Source organism: Haemorhous mexicanus, chromosome 6 (assembly GCF_027477595.1).
Source record: "Haemorhous mexicanus isolate bHaeMex1 chromosome 6, bHaeMex1.pri, whole genome shotgun sequence".
Lineage (NCBI taxonomy): Eukaryota > Metazoa > Chordata > Aves > Passeriformes > Fringillidae > Haemorhous > Haemorhous mexicanus.
Genome location: NC_082346.1, coordinates 28736002 through 28762552, shown reverse-complemented (window position 1 = coordinate 28762552; position 26551 = coordinate 28736002). Strand labels below are relative to the sequence as shown.

General features: G+C 38.8%; 1 protein-coding gene across 1 annotated transcript in view; it reads left to right on the top strand.

The window, feature by feature from the left end:
• Positions 1 to 25005, top strand: part of LOC132328995 (cytosolic phospholipase A2 epsilon-like) — a 33263-nt gene extending 8258 nt beyond the window's left edge. Inside the window, exons 4-21 of the mRNA XM_059849524.1 lie at positions 2157 to 2293; positions 3014 to 3145; positions 3738 to 3778; positions 9868 to 9910; positions 10366 to 10429; positions 11770 to 11912; positions 12069 to 12158; positions 12873 to 12910; positions 14524 to 14659; positions 16496 to 16632; positions 17789 to 18011; positions 18977 to 19091; positions 19911 to 20048; positions 20323 to 20430; positions 21243 to 21434; positions 21890 to 22059; positions 23076 to 23262; positions 24201 to 25005. Coding sequence (XP_059705507.1) covers positions 2157 to 2293; positions 3014 to 3145; positions 3738 to 3778; positions 9868 to 9910; positions 10366 to 10429; positions 11770 to 11912; positions 12069 to 12158; positions 12873 to 12910; positions 14524 to 14659; positions 16496 to 16632; positions 17789 to 18011; positions 18977 to 19091; positions 19911 to 20048; positions 20323 to 20430; positions 21243 to 21434; positions 21890 to 22059; positions 23076 to 23262; positions 24201 to 24409 — 2303 coding nt within the window. The 3' untranslated portion in view covers positions 24410 to 25005. The remainder of the gene's footprint in view (positions 1 to 2156; positions 2294 to 3013; positions 3146 to 3737; positions 3779 to 9867; positions 9911 to 10365; positions 10430 to 11769; positions 11913 to 12068; positions 12159 to 12872; positions 12911 to 14523; positions 14660 to 16495; positions 16633 to 17788; positions 18012 to 18976; positions 19092 to 19910; positions 20049 to 20322; positions 20431 to 21242; positions 21435 to 21889; positions 22060 to 23075; positions 23263 to 24200) is intronic.
• The last annotated feature ends 1546 nt before the right edge of the window (positions 25006 to 26551 follow it).

Here is a 26551-nt window from a genome sequence, read left to right as displayed (position 1 = left end):
CAGATGAATATCATATCTTGAACCCCTTGAGATGCCCCAAATTCAGAACTTGGGCATCCCAAACAGTTGTCTAAAGTGTATCTGGCAGAGAGATTTGTAAGCTTTTCATTAAGAGTATTTTCTTAACAGAAAATTTGTTGTCTGAAAAAACTGTGTTATTGGGGAAAATAATTGTCTATTTCTTTGTCTACAGTGGGAAGGGTATTTCAGGTAGTGTTTACATTTTCTGAGACATCAATAAGGCAAACATTTCAACTAGCTTTCCTTGAAACTTCCGTTTTTTCAACTGTGGGAAAATGTCCCTTTTCTGCCTGTGTCTAATGGTAAAACTATGATGCTTGTTACAATTCTGAGTTAGCATTTATTTCCTCCACTTTAGCCTTCCAATTTTGCTGGTTAAATCTTGGCATTCTCTGTGGCTATTTATTGATCTTATATATATTTTCTCATAATTGAAGTATTTGTGCGTTATTTATTGAAGTGAACATTTCTTCTTGGTCATTGACTCTCATGTTCCTATTTACTTTACTAGTGAAAAATAAAAATACTTTAAAAGTACTCCTCCCTACTTATGTTTCAGAACAAGATAATTTTAATAGATTTGAGTCAAGGCCTGAAAATCTAGACTAAGTTTTGGACCCTGACATTGACTGCATTAGGGGATCTTGGGCAAAGCATAGAATCATAGAATGGTTTGGGTTGGAAGGGACCTTAAAACAACCCCCCTGCCATGAACAGGGACACCTTCCACTAGATCAGGTTGATCAAAACTCTGTCCAGGGTGGGGGATGGTCTTGAACAGTTCCAAGAAATTCAAGTTTTCTCAGTGTACTTATTTGCGTAATCCTAATATTGCTACTGTGAATAATCAGAGTGTCTCATCTTCTTTGAAAATGCAAACTGTAGTATTTAATCATCATTAACCATTTGCATTTTCATCTGCTTACATTTGTGCCTCTGTTGAACATCTGCTCAGTCACAGTCTTCTGATCAGGTGTGGCTTAGGTCTCTTTCTGGAAATGCTTTCCTTCCCACAGTCACAATCCAGATTTTGCTGATTGTAATAGCATGGTTAACAACACAATAAAGGCATGGCTTGGCTGGTAGGAAAACCTAAATTTGTGATTGTTATGGAAAGATAAAGAGGAAATACATGAAGTAATTGCTCTTAATGTAATGTAATAACACTGTTACACGTTTTGAGCATGATGCAGGGATTGACTATGAGCTGAATTATTTGGTCTCCTCTGACTCACAAGGTTGCTGTAAGAACCAGGTGACTGGTTGAACATTGCTAATGTGGAACAGGGAGATTGCATTACAGGTGTGAGAGAAAGGCCATTGGCACCTGTATCATGCTTCTGTTAAGCCTCACTCCCTGGAGTTCTCCCTCCAATTTGAGGACTAAGAATAAAGGAGAAGCTGATGTCTTCATTAGCACTCATGGCTTCCTTCCCCAAACATGGGTGGTGGCAGCATCTTTCCAGTCTGCAGAGAGAGCAGTAGGAAGGAATTGAACACACAGTATTTTAATTATGGTGATTAAATGGATTTTGTTTTCTGAAAGAACTGCTGAGGAGCACACAACTTCTAAAACCTTTGTCAAATATATGAATGAATAAGGAATAGGCACATTCTGATTTGTGATAAATCAAATTTTTCAGCTTTGATCTGAGAACACCTTTCATCAAAAAAAAAATCTGTTCTTCAGTTAAGCTAGCATGTTAATAAAGGTTTTCATTAAGCTAAGGTAGAAAATCTGGGGAAGAAATTATAGAAAACAAGTCTCTCTACAACCCAGATGGAAGGTTGTGAGGTGTGTTGCCTGTCCCAGCCAGTTCGATAATCACGAAGATAAAATTAAACGCAACATCTACTGTCTGTGGAGGATGGTGCAATTTCAAGTATAAAGTAACATTAGAATAAAAAAATATGTCTAACTAAGAGTGAAAAGGTGGAAATGGGTATTGCAAATGTGTGAGGATGCAGATCTGTTCTCCTGTTAGTGCTTCATTTTATTATTTATACCAAATCCTGTATGTTTTAGGAAGAAAGCCCCAGCTGTGCTATCTTTGGCTTATTAGGGTTAAGTGGGCACTGTGCAGTAATTCTTTCTCCAGATACATTTTAACTGTGCTCATCTTCTCCCTGCACAGTCACCCTTTCAGATTGCTATGTGACACTGTGGCTGCCCACCGCCTCCGCAGAGAAGGTTCGGACCAGGACCATCAGGAACAGCAAAAACCCCGTTTGGAATGAAGCTTTCTGCTACAAGATTGACCGCCGTGTCAAGGTAGCTGGCATCAATTCTTTTCACCATTTGGTGTCTGCAGTTAGTCATTAGATTACACAGAACTGCAGTAAACCAATACATACATAGCTAGTTCCAAACACAGATGATGTTAAAGATTTCTCAGAAAAAAAAAAACAACAACCCTGTTGCTAACATCCTCCTTAGTGTTGCTCTATTCCCCTTATTTGTTACTTATACATTTGCTATACTAAAATAAGAAGGAATTAAATGCTCTTCAGAATACAGCTTTACTATCCTATCCCCAATCTTGACATAAGCAAGCCAAACCCAAGAAAAAGATCACATAAAAATAATGGCAAAATCACTCAGTTTAAGACGTTGTGAAAATCCTTTAAGCCATCTAAAACAGTCCCTACCTGTGACTGTTTTATACACTTAGAACTAAAGGCCATAAAATAAATATAGAAACATTTTAGCAGTTATTTATCACAAACTCATGAATGTTCTGCATGACCTGTTTGTCTTGTGTGCCTGGGGAAATGAAACAAGCTTACTTCTTTTTTGTATGAAGAGTTATCAGTAATCTCACATCTAATAAACCCAAGTCTCTTTCCTTTATCTCTTTCCCTTTCTTCTTTTTTCTCCTTCCCGTAAAACTGGAGGAGCGAGGAAAGAAGACCTAGTCTAGAGAATCTTCCTGCCTTATGGAGCTCTTGGATGTAGTAGTAACTCCATGATGTTCTTAACCTCTTTGTGCAGAACGTGCTGGAGCTGAAGGTGTGTGATGAAGACACAGTCACCAGGGATGATGAGCTCTGCACAGTTCTCTTTGACATAGATAAGCTCACTGTGGGACGTACCGTCCGCGTGAAGTTCCAGCTGAATCCACAGGTGAGCAATGGAATTGGTGAGAACAAAAGTAAATTCTCTCCTTCCATCCCAATAGATCCTTTTACAGTGCTTCATTTTAGGAAACATCTACTTAAACTGTATTTTGCTGCAATTCTAAGAAATTGTGCTTTTTGCTAGCTTTAGTTTAGAACAAATATCTATGCAGAAAATACAGGATGGAACCACCTGCAACTAGTTATCCAGTCCTCATTCTGAATATTTCTGGGATGTTGGTTTGCTCTTGGTGTAAATTCTGAGTTTTCAACTCCTTTTAACTGTAATGGTATTAAAGAGGCTAATTCTTTTTGTTTTGGGAATTAAAATATGAACAAATAGCTATTTCAGCAGAATAGCGATTCTTAAGCATGCAGATGTGCTTATAAAGCATTTAGATTCAAAAAATTTTAGCAGCTGCTTTTCAATATCTAAAAATTCAATATCTTCAGTCAAAACTATGGTTTTCTTGCATTCTGGGAATTTTCCTAAGTTCTATTTTAAATGCATATTTAAAAAATTATGTATAACTGGTATGATGAAAGCTGTGAAGAAAAATAAGTAATCAGTCTTTCTTTTTTTTATCTTCTCTCTTCAGGCACGTGAGGAGCTGGAGGTGGAGTTCACATTGCAGAACACGTGAGTAGAGTCCTAAATTCTTAATAAAGTGTTATATTCAGTATAAAAATAGTCTGAAAATCTGGTTCATATGTGATGGTGCTTCTTAAACCTGCAGTAGCTAGGTATTTTCATTCAAGTATAGTAAAATAGAATTTTAGAATACATACTTTTAGATTTCAAATATCTGAAATATGATTTTTTTTTTCCTGTTTGAATTTTGTCTCTTGGGCAGCAACGTCTTCCTGTTCTCTTTTTTCGCTTGAGTGAATGAGTTACACAAGGAAGTATGAGGACAATGACAATATTCAGGAAGTTTTGACCATTAGGAGTGCCAAGCCTAAATGTCCTAATTACCCCCTTCTTGGGGAATCTGGTTTTTCAAATTCTCAACATTATAAAATGCACTTCCATAGATTTATCTGCTCAATTCATCTGGCTACACATGGGGAGCTGTGGTAGGGAAAGGAGCCAAATATTCTGCATAAAGGTCCAAAGACTACTGTGGGAGTCTGAGGACTGAGAAACCAGGAAAGCTGGAGGAACAGCAGTAGCTTCACTTGGTAGGCTTGAAAGATGTTGGTGGAGTTTTACTATTTAGAGGATGTATTAGAGAAGGTACTGCTCTTAGGTGGTACTGCTGGGACCTTCTCAAGGCATTTGGGTCACTCCAGGAGGCCTAGCAGGATAATATTGGGCGGATACTTTGAATTCCTGACAGCAGGGGAAATAAGGACAGCAGCCCAGCGTTAAGAACTGGAGAAGGAAAGATCTCAGTGTTCACACACAAAAGAGCTATCAGAGCTGGAAGAGTCTCAAAATCTCTTTTGCAACTCATGGAGGGTGGATTGTTTGTTGTTTACTCTGCACCAGAACTGGCAAAAGGCCCAGCAATACCAAGACAAACAGTGCCTGTCACGTAGCAGGAGTGTCACAACATTGGTAATGGCAATGGGGAAGCTCCAGCAGGCATCACAGATCTCCTGTCTAGAGTCCTCCTTCTCTTGCAAGTTACAGGATGGGTTATGGAGTTGTACGGAGAATCACACTCTTGATAATCGTGTCTTTAATGGGGGAGGTCCAAGAGGTTCTCTGGCTTGGATGTTGTGCACAAGTGGGTTTCTGTATGGGAACAGAGGCTGGAACTTGTCTTGGAGCATGTGTGGCTCCAGCTCTGTGCCAAACTCTTCTGTCTGACCTTGCAGCCAATTCCCTTTTCATGGAGTTGTATTCAATAAAGTCAGAAATGGGACAGTTTTTGCAAGCGATGCCTGAGCAGGAATTCTGCTGGTTGGAAGATGATGGTTGGAACTGTACCAATGAAAATAATCCTTTGCAGTCTCAAAGGAGAGGTTTTAAAAAGTGTGACTGTCATGGCTCAGTTGCTCCAGCAAGAAGGCATCTGGTCTACTATTTTTCATTCATAGTGTGGTTCCTCAGTGACCAATGTAATGGTTGTGGCCTGAAGAACTCCACATGCAAAGGCAAGAAGGTGCTGCTTTATAAATGGGGGAATGTCCCTGTGAGCTCACAGTAGGACAAAAAAATGGACTTGATGCCAGAAGGCAGATTGACTTTTCCTCTACTATCCCTCATTCACATTTCTTGCATTTGTGTGGTGGTCAGTGTTGTTCTGCCCATCAGCTGAGTCTGGAATAAGGCTCTAAGCACATCTGGATTGATTAAATATGTGGTCTTGGTAGGATATTGAGAGGGTGGTTTTTTTCCCTCCCTTTGGAATGTGTGATGTCAGGAGTAATTAATGAAAGGATTTGTCCAATAAAACTGTAGACAATGGATTGCATAGATAAACTAGAGAGCCCTGGAAAGCCCTGAAGTAGTTGAATGTGTCACCAGAAAGCTATGGACCCACACCAGCCTCTTCTGGTGAGCTTGTGTTGAACAAGCTCAGCAGGTTTTGGTAAGATTTTTTGTCAGTGCTGGATGGGAGCAGTGTTGACAGAGATTAGAGATAATTTTCAGTAGGAGAGAGCCCTCTGATAACAAGGAGTACAGATAAGCATGTGGGATAGTTTCTAGAAATCCTGTATTGTGATGGGAACAATGAGAAAATACTTTTGTGGGGGTGATATGGCAGTTTATTTCTGAAATTAATAATTATTCCCACCAGCAATTTTTCGTGATGTTTTTTATCCACAGTTTTTAATTTCTTCCCCATCTTCATTCTAGATTTTACTAATTGCAAGGTTTATTACATTAGCCTTTTTCTTTCTTTCCAGCATTTCACATGAATAATACCACACATGAAGTGTAACTCCAGGCCAAAAATGTTTCCTGGGTTACACCTATGATAGTGGCTTTGCTGCTCCTATTTTTGTTTGCCTATAACCTCACTGCAAAGGTTGTGTTTTGTGTTACCTCTACCAAAAAGAACATTATAACAATTACCTCATGTTACATTGGAAGGCTGTATGATGATTTGTTCCTGCATCCATTCCTGTTGCATTTTATTTAAAATGGAAAAAAACCTTCATTTTGTTAGTGGGTTTCCACAACAGCAAGATGAGCACCCTCTCTAGTTTTGCCTCACCCTTATGCCACTGCTGCAGTACCAGCAAATGCTCACCTCTGCTGGAGAGTGGCAGGCACTGAGGGCCAGATGTTTGATCCTAACGACACAGAGAGGAAGGCATGCTCCTTCCTCCAAGTGCCTTTTCAGCAGCAACCAAGCCAAGGGATTGCAAATGCCTGCCCAATGTTTTCTGGGCCCATTGCAGGAGCCCAGCTGGCGTGAGAGCTGCTGCGCTTGGGCAGCAGTGACAGAAAAGGTAAGGCTGCTGTACGCAGGCTGCTGGTTCGTGTGCTTTAGTGCTGTTTGGGCTGTTCTCTGGTGGTTGTCAGTGGTAACGTGGCCTTTCTCCCGTGTCTGCACTGGCAGGGTGCAGCACCAGAACGAGCCCATCCGCGTCGCTACAGGGACGGGGTCCCGCTGGAGCCGGTGGCTGCGCTCGCTCAACATCCCCCTCCCCTCCGACTTCTACTGAGGGCCACGCTTGACATGAGGGGCCACAGAGGGGCTTCTGGTGAGCTGCAAGGTGATTTGAGTTTCCAAGGAAAGGTCTAAGAGCCCCAGGGTGTTTGCTGTACCTGCTGATCTTCTTTTTGGCCTCTTTTACCTTTCAGATGTCTCAAGCTGAGGAAGTGCATCTCTAACAACTCTTAGAAGAATGAAGTACCACTCTTACACAACCTTTCATCTCCACTCCCTCTCCCTTTTTTTTTTTTTCAAATGTGAAAGACTATGTTTAAAACAAAGCCCAATTAACAGAAATAAATGTAAATAGATGTACAAAAAGCTGTATAAAAGTTAAATATTAATTAATGAAATATGGCAAAAGCAGGATTTTTAGAAAATAAAAGTCTTTTTTTTCTTTCTGTAGTTCCGCTGTGTTATTTTGAGAAATCCTCCTCATGTGCAGGAGAAGCCAGCAGATCATGCCAGCCATTTGGCTTGGGCCCTGCTGAGAAACCCTCAGGCTGAGTCTCCATCAGTTGGGGGCCAAATGTAATGCTTGTATTGATGTGTGGAGGAGCACTGAAGGCAAAAGTTTAAAGAAAGAACCTTTGAGGTGAATACAGCTTTTTTTACTGAGACAGTACCATCCCCCATGCTTCTCTTGGGCTGTCAGAAAGTTCAGAAAAGTAGCCTGCATTATTATGGAAGCTACTAAAGGAAGGGAAAGCTGGATCTGACATGAAAGAATTCAAAACTTTTAGATAGGTATCAAAAGTCCGGATTCTCTGGTGAAATGGAGCATAGTAGCCTAAATGAGAACTGCAATATAAGAACCCATGTGACTCTAAGTTCCTATTCAAAATTACCCATTCCATTATGTCAGGCATAACCCAGAAAGGAGAAGGCAGAAGTTTGATGTATACCAGGTGATGGGAAATGATCCCTGGATTCGTAGAGTACACTGCAGCCTTAGGCATTCCTGCCACAGACTTTAAGCGAGGAAGGATGCCCAGAGCCTCTGTTTTTGTCTTTCCCTGCTACAGGTCATAATATACTCCCAGTTCTCCTAGTGAAACTGAGGTCTGCAATAAAAAAAGCCCACACATCACAAACTGTGATGGAGAAGAGAACAGGAGCATAACTCTGTGTGGAGAGAGCTGTCTAATAGCAGGTTGGTTGTCAGAGAAATTACCAGTAATCCCAGCTAGTGGAACTTATTCAGTGCTCCAAAGGTAGGCAAAATATTTAAAGATTCCTGCCAACCTGAGCTCTTCTGCACCCAGTTCAGCTGTGTTTCTAGCCACAGCTGATTTCCTAGGATTCAGAGAAAGATGAGTGCCCTTGCTCTTCTTAAAACAAAGGTATGGACCACCAGGTCCACCATACTAACATGTAACAGCAGCTGGACTTCCTTACAGGGGTGGCAGCAGAGGTGACAGCCCAACAGAGACATCTCAGCCATTGGTCCTTCATGACAGAGGTGTCCTGGTTCTTCCCAGGGCTCTTCCAAGCTCTGCTCTGTATAAAAATGCAGGGTCTCCCACCCTGTTTGAAGGTCATGCCTGGGACCTCCTAACTTTGAACCTAACTTTACACTTTGTTGATACCAGCAACTCAAATAATACTGCACTTTACTAGATGTTTACCTCCATGAACAGATATCTTTGCCTGTCTTTGCACTTTCATTTCACCAGGCTATGCAGGCTGAGGTCTTCTAATATCTATCATGCTGTTTCTTGCTTTCCTTGATTTTTTTAATGAGTTATTTGAGGATGGTGACACCATATGTCATGTAATGTAACAACTATTTGACTACAAAATAGGAATTAAGAACAAAAATTTTTGTCTGAAACAAAACTGGAGTGGTGCTTACACACATTTACCTGTATGCAGATGGAAACACTGAGTATATTTTCACCTGTTCCTGACCAATGTTCTTTGAACTCTTTAGAAATACATTTCCCCAAAAATTTACAAAATTTTAAAGTTTATGACTGGGGGGTTTTGACCAGAGTTTGCTTGAGTTTGTTGTTGATGTTTTCTTATAATTGAAAGCTTTTCCTGAATTTTCCGCAGTGTATTTAGCCAGTTCATGTTTTTCTCTTAAAGGAAATATTAATATTCTCTTAAAGAAAATACTGACTTGGAAACAAAACATTAAACTGTTTATGAGCTTTTCAATTTTGAGTGAATGCTATCATTTGTGTTTATACTTAAATCTAATTGTTGTAGCAAATTTTCACTTAAAGTGGATGAAAACAATGTCATTTATCTAATTTTAAAGGAATTGTGCTGTTTGGTTTCAGCTGAGATAAAATACATACATCAAGTACAGAACTATGTGAGACCTCAAATGTGTAATCCATGGCTTGCAAAGTCTGAATAAACAGCTCATACTCTCTGCAGCAGGTTGGGGAGTCAGTGCTCAGTCCTTGTCAATAGTGCATACATATGGATGTATTCCCTTTGGAGCAATCTCAGTTCTTGAGAGAGAATATGAATTTAGATCTGTAATTTAATGAAATTGTAAATTATGAGATATCCTTAATGAGACACTGCCTGATTTTTCTGATGGGAAAATAGTTTAGAATGAAGAAATTGTTGGCTGCAGTATATGAATACACTCCTGCCCCTAGATGTGGAAACACATCTCTACATACAGTGATCTATTGCAATCTCATGTGAGATTTGTAGGTCACATTATAGAGGTTAAGTACAATTTTTCCTGCCATTAGGGAATTTTTTTTATAAATTGTGGAAAGCTAGGCAGTTGTATTAGGCAGAAACCTGGGTAAAACTGTGTAATGCTCGAAAGAAACAAGACGGATTTAACAGCTGCAGCTGTCCTCAAAATCAATATGTCTCATAGCAGTATTTATTGCATGGTTTACTGAAGCAAATGTGTAAGACCACAGGAGTATAAATTCAGCTTCATATTCTCTTATGAGTGGATGGAAAAAACTGCAACACAGCTCATCATCTAATCCTAAGCTTTAAAGTATTTTTGAGTGAGAATGTTAAAGTCAGACATGTCAAAGGTCATATAAGAACTAATGTGTTAACCACAGACTTAAATATTTGTCTGAGTTTTCCCACCAGTGACATTATTTTCCTTTTTTTTTTTTTTTTTCAGTCTGGATTATCCTGATGGCATTATTACAAATGGAGTACTAGTGGTAAAGTATATATTTATTATGATCTTTCTTGTGTCTGTATAACAAGTGTCCATGCTTCTAATTCTGGAAACATTGAGCTGTTTCCCAAACCCAGTACTGCTACCTACTTTCTTCTATAAATGATAGACTCAGAACTATCAGGAGTTAATGAAGAGAGTGTTACAATGCTCATAAAAATAGTTCCATATGTTAATAAACTCATTATTTTGAATAGGGCTCATCTTCTTTACTTAATTGTCTGTCCAAGTTAAAGCCGCTCGTGAGTTGTTCCTCTTTATTTCAGTTTTGGAAAGAAATACCATATCATTATTGTCCTCGTGTTATCTGAAAGCCTAGTAATAGATAATAATTGTCTTGCTCATTGATCAACCAGAGGAGTTGGTTGGGAACAGCATGAATCACTTGCAATGGCATTTCTACTTCTCTCAATCGTCATTCATCCTCTCTCGCTGCAGGCACGTGAGGTTTCCTGTTTGGAGGTTAGAGTGGATACAGGGAAGCTGAAGCAGCAATCCACAAGTGAGGTTATTGCTTCATTAGCCTATTGTTCTTGTGTTGTGATTCAGCCATTATACCAGACGTTGAAAAAAATTAATAATCTGTTGTGCACATTGCTCTATCTGTGTCATATAATACTTAGTTTTGCCATGCCCCACCTTGCAGAAAGATTGTATCTGTCAAAATTCAAGTCCATCAAGTGCTTAGTTATGAGGCAAATTTTAAACTGATGCAAAAATAGAGCCACATATACTAGACTGAAAAACTTGGAAAAATGAGGTTAGTTCTCTTTGTTTATTGTTTGTTCAAAAGAATTTTTTTCTGAGTGGGATCTTAAAAATGATCTTATAACTAATGTGTAGAAATCTTATCCTTCGTGTTTGATTTGGGTTTGAGTATGTACAAAGTTTGTGCATATTTAGGGTTCTGAAGGAGACTTTTTTTTTGGTTCCTTAATAAAAATAATAAACCTAAGTTTAAATGCAAAGCTGCATCAAAGGTGTCTTCACAAATGGCAGGGAAGCCCTCTGCTACCACAGAATCACCAAAACAGTACTTTGGCTATAAAATATGGCTCTAAAAAATACATCAGGATTCTTTGCTAGTTTTTAAGTTGATTTAAATGACCAGTAGCTTGTGTAATGAACAGTAGCTCCTGGGGCAAATCTCAAAACCTCATGACTGTTCTGAGTCAATTCGTGAATGAAAATGGACTTCTATGAAGAAAATGGTAGCAATGACCGAGTTGCATTACAGGAAGTTTCAGACTGAGATGTAACATGGGAAGGAAAGGTTAGTGACCTAAAATTAAATGTCTCTTGGCCCTGATCTTGCATGAGAACAGCATATGATTTCTCTGTGAACATAAAGGCTTTTCTGTACAGGCAACACAGCCTGCAGGCTGTTTCAGTTTTGGTGATGTGGGGGCACGTGCCAAGTAGTCCGATTGAGTTTTGGGTTTATGGAATTATTTGTTAGTCTTAATATTATACAATGTATACTAGGAACCAGAAGAGACTGACATAAAATAAATGACTTTTGTGCAACATGAATAATCCGAAATGCCTTGAAACTGACACTCCTCTAAATACAAATCTTGGTTTAATTTATTCATGGAAAGCATCTAACAAATAGCAAGCTATAATATTTTAAAAATCTGTGAATTCTGTGCATTGATTACTTATACAGATGCACCAAGATATTTTAGATCAGGTTTCAGCCTGTTTTTGCCACGTGAAGTCTACTTAGTCATTGTGGTGTAAGAAAAATTCAACAAAAAGTGAAGGTTAGGTTTTTTAATTAGTTATGTGTGTTTGCTTGTAATAGTTAAAATTCTGCTGGTTCCTTGCCTCTCTGTTTAGACCCAGAGCTTACATTTACAGTGAAAGGATCACATGAAGGAAGCCAGAAGATTTTGCTGGACTCTGGCCCCAGCCTTCATATAATCATATTCCACTGCATCATAAATGACCAGACAAGACTGGATATCATATTACCAGAAGAGGTAAGTTCTCCTTCTGTCTGTTATTATTATTCAAATTAAATTAGAGCAAGAAATTAATAGAACCAGTGAACTGAACTAGCCTTCTGAGTGGAGAAGTTCTAGAGATGATAAACCTTTCATGTCTTCATACCCAATAGCTTTTTTACATTTTTTCAGCTGACTGGTGGAAATGAAACAGAGAAATCTGGGGTCCTTTCTTTCCCCCTGAATTCACTCCCTTTGCAGAAAGAAATAATACTAGAGGAGGTGAGTGCTGTGGACCTTTTGAAATATGTATTTTAAAATGTGCTTAATATTGCCCTACTAGAAATAAAGTTACCAAGTAAACAAAATCACTATATAAAATTGTACAGTAATTTATTAGAAATGTCAAAAAATTGTGTTGCCATATTCAACTTTAAGGAAGAACATGTTAACAATAATTTTAATAATACAACAGTCATTGCAAACCTGCATCATACAGTTAGAATTAAGTGGTTTCAAGGAACAAAAAATAATTGTAACATGCACATCCATTCAAAACCACTTTGTTTTTTTTTTTTATATACTAGCTAAGAACTGAAAAAACACCCATCCAGATTATGAGCTTTGTTCAGATTTTAGTTTGTCTAAATATTAATATTGGGGGTGCTTTTGTGTGTTTTTTTTTTTTTTTTAATATTTTGACAAGGTAACTTTTCTCATTCTTGTTGCCCCTTCTAAATGTGCAAACTGGGAAGTGGTGTAAACATGCAAGCTTGTGGCACACTACCTGCCCCAACCACACAGGCTTATTAGAGAAGAGAAAATTTAATTCCAGGGCAGGGAGTGAGGCTTTGGTTAATTGTATTAAAATAATGTCCTTAGCCATGTGATTTATTATTTGAGAACCACCTCTCTTAGTCTGAGCATTGCCCAAGCTTGAAGGAAAGAATTGTTTTAAAATTTGGTATAATTACCTTTACCTTTCTCATTTTCCAGGATAATTCATTTCACTTGTGCTTGACAGCAAGAAAATGGTAAGATAGCCTCTTTTAGTCCTGTCACCCAGGACTGCTGTAAACTAGTTATGTAGGCTTTTTCTGTGACAGGGGCAGAGAACACACGTACTGCGTGAGCGCTGCGTGCTGTGCTCACGTGGTGCCTGAGGTAAGTGCAAGTCTGCTGCACCTACAGCATTGTGCAGGTCAGCAGGAGTCTGTGAGCCCTCATTCACAGGAAATGACTTGGCTTTATGCCTGTTGTTCTCACACATGAATAAAACTGTACTAGTCACATATTATTTTATTCCCCATTTATGACAATTGTCAGATCTGCACAAGGACTGAAATAGCCTCTATCAGTCTTTAACTATGCCAAATCACCAAAACAAACATAGCCTGGCTTCTGCCCCTTCTGCTTCACTGAGCAGAATGGGACCTGAGACTTGACCAGCTGCACCTCTGCCAACCCACTTGCAGGGACAGAATTGCACCAGTAATAGGTAAAGTTGAAGACAGTGACATTTTATGGTAGAGCTGAAAACTTCCTGTGGTTCACAGCACCCTCACTATGGGATGATATACAGAAGGAAAACGAGGTGGATTTTACAGCACAAGAAAACTTTGTGTAAATGGAGAGCTACCTGTACAACCTCAGCCCATAACAAAATATACTGACCTGTACATTTAACAGACACACATATAGAAAGAGAGCAAGAAAAATGTTAATCTACTGCTAAAAGAGTTGGGTTTTTTGTAAGGTAAACCATTTGACCTTATTCTGTTTTCAAAATTACACTGTGTGATAAATCAAATTTGCTGGAGAAGAAAGGTTAGTAGCATTAATCCTCGAAACATTCATATTTGTGAAATATTGCTGAAAATTATTTTCAGGACAGAGTTTGCTGCCACCAGAGGGTGATGTGATCCAGAAGATTTGGTCAATATTTAGTGTTATTCTCAGTAATAAGTGTATTTACATTGCTGTAGGCACATAACATTAGCTGCAATTTGATTGGGTTTGTACCTTTTTTTCTGAATTTTCTTTTACTTGTGCTTCACGTTTCTCAAAGGATAAAATTTCATGCGTCTGCACATGTGAAAAAAAAAGTGATGGATATTCCTGTATATTGCAGGACAAAGCTTGTGAATACTTACCTAGGAATATGTTCAGGACATAGGTGAAAGACTGTAATTCCCAAGAGACTGTGCAGGGGATGATGCTTGCCCTGCAGTTCAGACTTCATCACATAACTCATTAGAACCCTCACTTCAAATGCTGTTAGTACATTGTCAAAACCTGAGAACAAGTGATAATGCCATCACTTGAATTTTCCAGGGTGTCATAGTGATAAACAGAAAAAAATACTTTGGAAATAACTCCTTTTGGTGATCTTTCCCTGACTTGTGTGTCTTGTCTTTTTGTCCATGTTCACAAGAGATCTAAAGTACCTTGGAAACGCCTCTTCATTCACACTGCTATTTCTTGCTGGCAGTAGAAATGGGGTGTCTTTGTTTTTCTTTCCTTTATCAATATGCAGACTTGGAAATAACTTGTTTTACAGATTATTTTTTTTTTATTACCTGCCCTACAGATCTTGAAATCAGGCATAAATGATGTGTGCATTGATTTGTCCCATTGTCTGTTCCAGCTCAGGAGATCTGGATGTGCGCTTGGGGTTTAGCCTGTGCATGGAGGAGCAGAACTTCCTGCGGAAAAGGAAGAAATATGTTGCTGCTGCTCTGAAAAAGATTCTTAACTTGGAAGAGGATCTGAAAGAGCATGAGGCAAGCCATTATAGTCCCTGGTAGCAACTGCTCTCAGGGGAACAGGGCCTGGCTTACAAATTCAAGCAACGAATAAAATCCCAGCTTAATTAGTCCTGCTGGTGTGGGCCAGGCGGGATCACCTAGGGCAAGGCATGAGCAAGAGAAGCTGTTAATGTGGGGGAGACAGGATGATGTCTTTATGAAGCCAAAAACTTCTCAACAGCTTCTCAAACAGTCCATTCCTGTTTATTCTGGGTGTTGCTCATGGGTCTCAGGAGAAAAATTTATAGTGGGCAGACATGGAACAGCTGGGCAATGCTGCCTGCAAAACAGAGGGCCTTAGCACAGAGACAAGGTGGTGGCCATGGCATGTGTGTAAAGGCTGTTGAGGGAGAAAGAAAAATTTTCACAGATGTCTGAATAAACATTCTTGGAGTGGTTTCTGCAGCAAAATAGCTGTATTGTTGGGAAAAATGAGGGATAGAATAAAACTATCAATCTGGCAAAGAAGAGTGGATCTTACAGCATCACTGAGTTGTAGATGAAATAGCTGTTTGTACGTTCAGCTGTATCACTCCAGACTCTGTTCCTGCCTCTGTAACTGAATCATAAGCTTTGCAACTGCTGATGCCTAACTGGTTGCTGACATTCAGAAAAGTACAAACATACCAAAAGCAAGAACACTCTTTTGCTGACAGTTAAAAAAAAGAGGGCTGAGGAAAATATGATTCAAAAATATTAATTTGGATTTCAGAGCAGAGAATACAGGAAACAAAGTTTTCAACAAAGCCAAAAAGAACATTTTTAACTATTTTTACAAGTTGTCTGAGAGAGCTGTCCTGACACATAGAAGACTGTTTTCTGAAAGGTCTAATTACTGTGGCTCTCTTATTCATGTGTTTAACTTCAGAAATATGGGAAAATATCCTCTCTACTTTATTAACTGACTTACATTTGAACTGAAAAAAAATCATTAGTATTTTAACTTATTAAAAAATAGGTTAGGAAATGTAAACCCCAGAATATAATTTTTGGAGTTTATTCTGACTTTGGATTTTTCCTCATTATTATTTTATAAAATTTCCTAGATTTAGGATCTTAAAAAAGTACGAAGTACATCTGTTTTCTCATTTTTCTGAGCTTTTTTTTTTTTCATAGAGGAGGAGAATGGTTTCCTTCATGCTCTATTCATTGACTTTGGAACACAGATTCCTTTATGAAATTAGAAGCTAATACTTGAAAGGTATAAATAGACATTTTCCATGGGGTGTGTAAGCATCCACACTCCGGTTGCTAACGGAAGCAGAGGGTGTACTAGATCAGGAAAAGATAAGGAGAAGAATAGTCTGTCTCTTCAATTACACTTGGATCATGGAGGGGGAAACCCTATCAATGACTGTGCTTCAGGACATAAAGTAATTAATGGCCTGGGGCCAGGAAGACTTTGGCTATTGTGTGGTCTGGCTGATTACAGGGTGCTGTGCATTCCTGTGTGACTCTGGTCATTGTTAGAGGCAGAATCATGGATCCCTAACCTGCTCCAGTGTGGTAAATCCTGTATTTTTTCTGTGACAGCTTCTAATAATATACTTTGAGAAAAATTCCAGGGTGATGAGGTTGATTTCCAGTTGTATGTTAAGTAAACACCTTCCCACCCCATCTGAGAGGGTAAGACATAAGCCTTCCTTCTCACAGCAGTCAGGTGGTGGCAAACAAGCCTTGTGCAGCAATCACATCCTTTCCATCCCAAGTAGCATCCCTGCTTGTATCGATGCCTGTGACCTGTTATCTGATTTCTGTTTGTGTCCAACTCATGCACAGCTTTTGCTCCTTCTGCCTTGCTGTGTTGACCAGGTGCCCGTGGTGGCCATTACGACAACCGGGGGAGGAACGAGGTCGCTCACAGCGATGTATGGCAGCCTGCTGGGCCTCCAGAAACTCAACCTCCTGGACTGCATTTCCTACATCGGGGGTTTATCGGGTACCACATGGTGAGAGTGACCCAAACAAGCTTTATGTGTTCTCTGCTCAAGACTATTAGCTTATATGGCACTTAGCAAAGCAAAAGCATTTCTATTCTGCCCACAATCTACTCTCTGTCCACCTGGAGCAAAGAAACAAAACATACTGAGTAAGAGATCAATCACCACACTCATCAACTGCTTATGTCAGCACACTGACTCAGTCTGTGCCCGATATGCATCTTCATCTAAATGCTCTATTCCCTTTTCATATTGTATCAGTTACACCTTAGACTAAATACAATGAATTTGTCTTTAGACTGGAAATTGAAGAAAGACGGGAGGAAGAATTTATGCCTGCCATTTGCTGGTTATTCTCACTTCCATTTTGGATTTACAGAGCATCTCCCTCTGGTAAAAGATGTATTTGGGGCTAGAGGAATTCATATTGTCACAAAAGGCCAACAAATGATATCAAGTTACTGACCTTGGAGAGACTGCAGATATGGTAGTTTGTTGTGAAGTGCTCTCTTCTCCCAGTGGGCATAGAGCAGATGATGCCATAGTTAAAATAACTGAAGTATTTAATCAAATAGGTTCTAGGTACCTCCACTCCTCTACGCCAGTTTGGAAGTGGAGAATTTTTTTTCACTGAGTTGTGGGTCACTTTATGTAAGTCCAAACTTCAATGGTAGGTCTTTCTTTTAACTTCTCTGTATGTATGTGGAGATCTGAATGTACCTGTCTGTGTTATGATTTCAAGGGGACAAGTAAGAATGGTCATATGAAGACATGCCCAAAAACGCCCAGTTTTCTTGCTGGCACAAGCCATTAGTGGATATATGGGAAAAAAAATGCAGGACCAGAGCAGAGTAGCAGTGACTGCTCCCCAGAATACTCCCTACCTTTCAAGAAATAGATTTGATGAATACTTGTGGAATCTTTGAATCTTATAACCTTGGGTCTTGGTTTCTTTTCTCCCTTGAATTTCAAGGTAATTTTTGAGCCCATTTTATCACATCCAAACCAGGAAAGCTTGGAGGTTTTGTTTGCTCCTGAAATGAGAGTATTTTAAGTGTGAACCCCATAAGAACTAAAAAAAAGGCAAATATGTTGCACATCTGTTTTCTGAAAACAAACCACAGCATTATGCCTCTTTCATTATTTTCTACTAACATTTCTTCAGGACCATGGCAAACTTATATGAAGATGCTAATTGGTCACAAAAATATCTGGAGGATGCAATCAAGGAAGCTCGCAAGCAAGTGACCAAATCCAAGATCTGCTGTTTTTCTTTGGATTGTCTGAAGTACTATTACAATGACCTGATGGAGAGGACTAAAGAAGGACATAACACTTCTTTCATAGACCTTTGGGGTCTTGTCATTGAATCCATGCTGCACGATAAGGTATTGCTCCTTTCTTCCACATAACTGCTGAGCTTCTATAGCTACAGTAGAGGAGAAAATAAATCCTGGCTGCCATTCACTAATACTGATGCAAATAATTAGTTTAGCAGTTGATTAAATATTATATATTCAGATCCATTACTAAAACACTACTCTAGATTTAAAGAGAGATTGACCTTGAACTGAAGGAGCCATGTCATACCAGTTAAAAGTATTCTTTCTCCTTAAAGAGAGAAGTATCCTGATAAAAAATATTTTGAATTGTAAATAAATCATTTTGGACGTGAAATATTCTGACTGGAAGAGGCACTTAAAAATTTGAATTAATTTGCTTCTCTGACATAAAAGAAGACATGCATTTATAAAGTGACCTGCATATGGAAGTGGTTCACATAGTGAGAAAGACAATTTTCTAAATATGATACCAAGTTTTAAGAAATTTGGTTAATTTAAAGATAGTGTATCCTAAACAGTTTCCTCCTGGTTTAAGTTTGTACAATGAAGTTTTAAATTGTTATGTGCAATAGAATATATTCTTGAATATGCATGTATTTGCAAAGTACCTTAAAATGTGATCAATTCTTTGCTGAGACCCAGCCAAGGGAAGAAATTCAGCTTTCACTTAGCTGCATGATTTTTCCTGGAACTGTGGGGTTTTTTTTGTTGTTGTTTTTTCAGGGTTGGTTGGTTTGTTTGTTTGTTTGCTTGTTTTTTCTGGCTGAATGTACAATCAACTTCTCTGCATATCTCAAAATCTAAGAACCCATATGGGGTGGAGCTGCTTCTTATGGGATGCTTGCCAAGTTTGGAATATCCCATGGCAGATATTCTGAAACAATCCAGTTACCTGGGAATGGAAAGGAGAACTTGGATAAGGCTGGATAGGGCTGATAATTCACATGATATTATTTGAAGTGCAAGTTGTTTTTCACCTCATTCCATTAACCCTTTTTATTCAAAACCAGAAAGACGAGCACAGACTCTCGGACCAGCGTCAGGCAGTGGATAACGGCCAGAACCCACTGCCCATCTATGTGGCCATCAACCTCAAGTCCAACTATAGTGCCCAGGCATTCAGAGGTAATGGTTATGATTTAGATTTCTTAACAAATTTATAATTTAAATGGTCTAAACTAAGATGATATAGATATAAACAGCTTTATCAATGCAACAGTCTTTTCATTATAATTGCAGATAAAACCCCCAATAAGTCATTAAATTTTCAGATAATAGTGATCAAAACTAAAAAAAAAAAAAACAAACTAAAAAAAAAATTCCAAATGTGTTTCATGTTTAGAATTTGAGTTCTTTGTTTTGCTAAAAGTGGAAACATAGTTATACCACAGAAGATGTCAAAGTCACAATTTATCCTGTCACAAAAGCCTTGGAATTAAACAAATTCTTATATGGTTCCATGTGGTCTTATTTTGAGCAATTAAAGAAAAAAAAAATTTCTGGGTCCAATGTCAGGAAAATCACTATTTCCTCTACTACTAATTTTCACAGTATTTGTTTAACATGATCAGCTCAGTACATGACACCAAGTGGATGCTAAACGCTCTGTCACTAGTGCCCTAAAGGAAACAAGTTATGTATGAGCAACCCATACTTTGGGGTAAGATTGTCTATTAAGGGAATGCCTGTGGTTTCATTCAGACCAGGGCTTTTTTGCTGGAGGTTGCTCTGTTACAGCCTGGAACTGTCCTGCCACAGTGTGGAAGGACCTCATGGTGTCAGTACTGCTGGCAATACAGATACAGCCACGGCTGGTGAACGGCATGCTATGAACCAGCCAGTGTCTTCTTCATTGGGTTTGCTTCCTGGAACTCTTCTGTTTAGTATCATCTAACATGTTGTCTAACATGTTGCTTTCTCATGGTCTGGCTGCTGTTGCCATAGAGTGGCTGGAGTTCACTCCTTATGAAGTTGGTCTGCTGAAATACGGAGCATCTATTCGCGCAGAACACTTTGGAAGTCAATTCTTTATGGGGAGGATGGTGAAGAAGCTCTCAGAGACTCGGATCTGCTACATGCAAGGTGATTGTTGCCTTGGGGAAAGGTGGTCTGCTGGAGAGACAGCTGGTATGGGCCAGCACATGGTCTGTGGTGGACATCACTGTGAAGACACCGTCAGACAGGTTGAGCAGGTGTGAGTTTACACTAGCAAGGATGTACTCATGAAGTATGCCCACAAAGGCATCTGTATAGACAGAAAGGAAGTATCCAATGGGAAGAACTGAAGGTATGTATCAATTAAGATTCTTCCGAGGCCACTCCATCAATCAGCTTCTATTCCTCTTTCACGTTATAGGCATGTGGAGTAGTATATTTTCCATAGATGTGATGTATGTCTGGAATTTGGCTGCTGATTCAGAAGATTTCTGGTGCAGATGGACCAGAGACAGAGTAAAAGATATAGGTGAGATTGTAAGTTTTTTTGCACCACTGGTATATATTGTTTATGTTTTGAGAGGTTGTCTAATGCATAAAGAAATGCTGTCAAAGTCAGAGAGTAAAAGATGAGGAAAGAAAAGCAGAGATGTCAACTAAGAATTTTTTTCTGCCTGATTTAAAACTAAATTGTGCTTCTTTGGAAAAGCTGTGTAAAACTGTACCTTTTCCTGAAGGTCATACAGACACAAACCCAGTCTCTATCAGACATAAAAAAATAATTTTGTATCAAAAACACATCTTGAGATTGTTAAATTAGGATATGGTCCTCCTTGGCCAGTAATAACATGGGTAGAGAAAATGGCTCTTGCAGAGAGCTGATTTCTCCTCTGAACTACCCTTGAGGAAAGCTTGCTCTTGCTTTTAATTGCACAGGGAACGTGTAGTGACTGGTCTCCTAACTTACTTGATGCTGTCCCTGGGTGACACTGACATGCATTCTGAAAGTGTCCTATTGACAGGTCTCCTGTACATTTTGGGACTGCTCTGTACCCTCCACCACATGCCATAGTAGAGGTGGGCATCATTTGAGGAAGCTTAGAGTGGAAGGTGATCCTTACTGCCTGGCAGCTTGCTGCCTGCAGGTAGCTGGTCATTTAATTCACTGTCTAATGCTGAATTTTATTTGGTGGCATAGACCTTAAGGGCTTATAACTATGTTTGATTAACTTTGGAGTGGGGGATGATGACACCTGTCGTTATTAGTCACTCCATTTTTCAAAATATTGGTCATTTCAGAAAACTATCCCAAACTTACAATTTCTTCTTTCCATCTTGCAGCAGAAGAGCCCTTTCTGTCTGTGAATCCCTATGAAGTCGACACGTGTCTATTCACTCCCTCGAGTGTCTTCTCCTCCACTCTGCGAGATGTCTTAACAGGACGTCCAACCATTGCACAGTATCCCAATTTTATCAGAGGCTTCCAGCTGCATAACAAGTACCTGGAGAGTGAAGGATTTTCTACCTGGAAAGGCACAGTAAACCAGCATGTTTTTCAGCAATATTCTAAGAAGGTTTAATTTTCAGAATTCACTTAGGATTTCCAACAGAGAGGAAGAGATGAGACTGACTTCTGAAATGCCACTTCTCCCTTTACAAATGGAAAACATGAAAGCCAGATTTGAACAGCATTTCAGTTTTGGGGGGGTGTTGAAGAGTGAAATTGTATCTGGCTGTCTGGGGATTATGTTCCTGTGGATAAAGTAAGCTCAGCCTAAGGCAGGAGGAGATATCTCCCCTCTAGGGCTAAAGCAGCATGAGGTGCTCAGGAAGGGGGAAGGAAAAAGCAGTAGCATGTCACTTACTCCTGCAAATAAGCACAGCAAGAGTAAGGGCAAAATTCCTGATTCTTTATTCTTTACCTTCCTTCAGAGGAGAAATCAATTCTTCTGTTTTATTTGTTGTAATGAGAAATAATTACGTTTCAGACACAGTGATAGACTCCTTCCCAAATAAACTGATGGAAACAGCAGACAATGAGCTCTCCCTGGTTGATACTGGCTTTTTCATTAATACCAGCTACCCACCTCTTTTGAGACCGAAGAGAGAGGTCGATGTCATCCTCCATTTGAATTACAGCGGAGGGTCCCAAACACTGGTAAGAAAAGCCATGGTATCTAGATCTTTTTCCTTTTGGTCTTTTGGTCTCTACCACTTGTCAGGTAAAACACCTAACTTTTCAGTACTGGAATGTGAATTAGATGATGATGATGATGATGATGATGATTAAATTTATTATTTAGATCATTAGGCAATTGATTTCTCAGTAACTAAGAAGGATATTGGAAGATGATGATGGATATAGGCATTTCAAAATCAAGATCTTCACTGCAGTGGATCCAATAGTTTTAAAAACTGATGGATTATATTCTGGATTATATTATAAACTGATGGAGTAGTCTGAAACTCTAGTTGTTTATCCTTGTACTGAACTAATTGCAAAGGCAATGGAAAGTCCTGAAAACAGTTTAACAGACTAAATGAGAAAACCTGTCTTGGCCTTTATATCTCATACCACTCCTATGGAAACGTAGGGCTAATGCCAGATTGATTAGTGTTTTAAAATAGTATGTTAGTGTTGCATATATAATGATAATAATACAAAAAAACCCATAGGTTTATAGTAAATATAACTGTTAAAGTTTTTTTTTATGAGGTCACAAGATATGTTGGTAAGTGTGTTTATTAACAGGGAGTCATTATCAAGGAACACCAATTATGCAGAGGACAGACTGGGAAAGTGGTAAATAATGAAGAAGACAATGATGCAGAGTAGTCTGGACTGATGTGTTCCTTCTCCATTCCTGTAGTTTCTTTGCCTTCCCCTTCTGAACCTCTTTCAATGGAATCATAAAATCAGACCTGTGGGTTTTGGATTAATTTTCAAGTTCAAAGAAAGTGACTGTTTCCTTCTTTTGCCTAAAGCAATGGGGAAAATAAGATAACCTGCAATGTCTGGTGTGGTTATGATTGTCTCCATCTGGAATTTAATATCTTGACAGAAGGAGATTCAAACCTTGGGATATTAGCTGCTGCAGTTTAAAATATCCAGGTCTCTTTATCAGTTTTGATTTTTTGCCATAATTTTATATATATCTTTTTCTTTTCATCCAGCCTCTGGATCAGATTGCGAAGTACTTTTCGGAGCAAGAAATTCCATTTCCCAAAATTGAGATAAGTGAGGAAGACAGGGAAAACTTGAAGGAGTGCTATGTGTTTGAAGAAGCTGACAGTCCACAAGCTCCAACAGTGCTTTTCTTTCCCCTAGTAAATGACACCTTCAAGAAATATAAAGCTCCTGGTGAGTCATCTTTATAGCAATTTTATTAAATGTTTTCCTAGTGAATTATTTAAATTTCATATCTAATGTGTCTGTCACTGTCATCTCTGACCTTTCCAATGCCAGCATGGGTCTCATCACTGAAAAAAATAACTGCTCTGTCTCAGGACATCTGAACTATATGAAGTCCAGAATCTTTCTTAAAGCACCTGAGATTCTTAAAGAACAGGCACTTATTTCACAAAAACTAGTAGAGGTAGTATGAAAGCAAAAATTCTGATACTTCTACACCTTGAGGGGTAGATTCTTAACACAAGATGTTTTACTCTACAGACATGGACTTGTCATGCACTGCTGCTTGCGAACAAAGACAAGGAAAAACCTACTGCTGGCTTTGGTGTGAAACCCATTAATTCAAGTTTTTTTCACATATTTAAAAGTTGTCTCCCAGACTGAGGTTTGAGTGGGCGGAGATCTTTGGTGTTAATTGAATTATGAGTGCATTATTCAATTATTAATTGAATTATGCACTCATAATTCAATTAATTTAATTAATTGAATTATGAGTGCAATTATTTCTCCTGAACTTTCAGGGAGGTGGCTATTATTTTATCTAGTAAAAGAGTATCTGGTTTTCTTCTTGCTTGTGCTTTTCTAGTTGGATGAAAAAGACTATGTTGTCCCAGCAGTGGTCTAGCATTGCTGCTGCTAATGTTCTTCTAACTTAAAGCTGTTTGAGTGAAGTAAAAGTCAAATGATGTAAAATCATGTTTGGACAGAGGCTTGATCCAGATGCTGAAGAATACAGTGCTACTAGCACAGTATTTTGACTTGCCTCTGGCAAATTATATCTTTCCTTCCAAGTCTCCCTTTTCTACCTGTAATTATGTAAATACTGATAGGAGCCACATACTGCAATAAAACCTTATGGGTGCATCTCTTGTGGTTTGTCCCCTTAGGTGTGGAAAGGAGTCCTGAAGAGATGGCTGAAGGCAAAGTTGATGTCTCCAGCATCCTCTCCCCCTTTACAACAAGAGAGGTGTGTTTCAGTGAAGAGAATTTTGACAAACTGGTGAAACTGACAGATTACAACGTCCTGAACAACGAGAAGTTGATTATTCAGGCCTTGCGCTTGGCAGTGGCACGGAGGAAGCAGAGGAATTATTAGCCACCACACACTATCTTCAGTCTTTCATGTGGTATTTCTTGGGTTGTCTATGGTTTGCTGAGGTCAAGATGTTTGGTTCTTATCAGGGATACTTGCAGTGGAAATCACATCATCCTAAGGACATTCTGGATTCCACCCTATTTACATGGCTCTTCGGACAAACTCACTGGAATTTACCAGTGGTTTAATCCAAAACAAATTTCAAAGCAATAAATTTGTTTTTAGTTTTGTTACCAAGTTACTTTACTAATTGTTATATATATTCAATATAAATTATTATAATGTTGTGGCAGATAATGATGAATTATGTGGCACATTAAAATTTGTATCAAAATAGTATTTATATGGTGTGTTTTCTGTGTGGCAGAACAACAATCCCTTGAACTGGAATTTTTTTGGTAAGTAACTAATTCATTGTGCTGGTCTTGCTTACTTAATTATTGAAGCTTGTCATCTCTGATTTGATTTTCTGTGCACTATGAGATTTTTATTTAACTGTCTTCACAAGTCTTTGAAAGTAAATTTCTGAAGTTAGTATCAGTGTTGTTAAAATTTATACACTTTTCACCATCAATAAAAATTACCCCTGAATTAGATCATCTTTGTTTCAGGAGATCCAACATGTCCTCTCTGAGCTGCTGTTCTCAGAAACACTTACATTCAGCCTAAGCAGTAGATGCGTTGCCCAACTTTCCTTCACTTTTCTCTTGGAGTTTCTGCTGACTGTCCTATCTCACTCATCTTTACCTGCCTCTACTGCTCCCGAAGGATGACCTTGTGACTTCTCCCAGCATTTCATAAGATGGGAAAGGGCTCTTAGCTGTTTGTGCAGAATAGGGCAATACAAGAGACCCTTTACAGACATACTTTTCACACCTGTTCAACACTTATAGGAAAAGGTCTTTGCAGGGATTATTCTGAGATACTAGTTTCTCATTATCAAAAATCCTAGAGGTCTTCTGGGGGACAGCAGTTGCCAAAGACTCCTCTCACAACTCTCTAACAGGCAGATCACAAGCTCAGTCTTTCACAACATCAGCCTTGCACTGTGGAGCTGTGATTCATTAAGAGATTAGTCACAGGAGCTCAGAAAATGTTTTGGATTATCTTCCTTTTGTTAATAAAAGATTTCCACTGTTGCGAGGAAATTCAGATGGTCCGCAGGGCAGAGTTAGTGTTGACATCAGGATAGTCTTGACTATCATCAGAAATGACAATTTTTTTGTATGGAATGAAGTCCTAGGTAACGGATGGTAGAAAAGGATTATTTGATTTATTCCTTAAAAAACACCAGCTGATGGGGCATCTAGGAGCATTTTGGGTGGAGGAGGGGAAGGAGAGGGCAATGGTTTTCACTTATGAGCATGTTCATTGTGTTCATATACCTGAAACTCTTAGAGCACAGTGTAACCCTGCTTTCAGGTACAATATTGTCTGTTTAAATCTAGATTATTGTCCCTCCATACGTGAGGCAGCTGTAATTGTGGTTCTGCTTCAATACACTAGAATAGCCAGTTCATGGGATGCTTCTGGGTCCTTTCTAGAGATACCTCTGTGTTTACTGTGTTTGTCCTAGACCTTTTTGCTGGAAATGGAACAAAGTAGGATGGAGGATGTTGCAGTCTGTTTTAGAGGGGAAACTTGCTCAACAATAGGATGGGAAAAAGCCAGGTAGGTGCAATATGCAGCCTGAGACTGATTAATGCTGCTTCTCTTTGTGTCCTGCTGGCTGACACGAAACGTGTCTTTCCCTCTCTGAGGGTTCCTACTACTCTCAAGCTCTTCAGCTTCCCCAGTGTTTCAATATTGTCTTTTTGAAATAGAGTACCAATAGTGATTGCTTTTTATATATATATATATATATATATATATATATATATAATTTTTAATTTTAAGATATTTAGGATGACTGATAAAAACATGCAGGCTTGTAACTGAGTTTTTGCCATCTCTCAAGGAATATTTTCCTTTTGGGTTAACTTCATTTTATGGCTGTTTCTGTGATCTATTAGTTACTCATCCTTAATGTGTTCAAAATTTGTCTGGGTGACACTTGTTGGATCTAGTTCTTAAGTTAGAATGTCTTAAAGTGCCAAATATTTTAGGAAATTAAATTATATCATGTCATTGAAGTTACCTTTA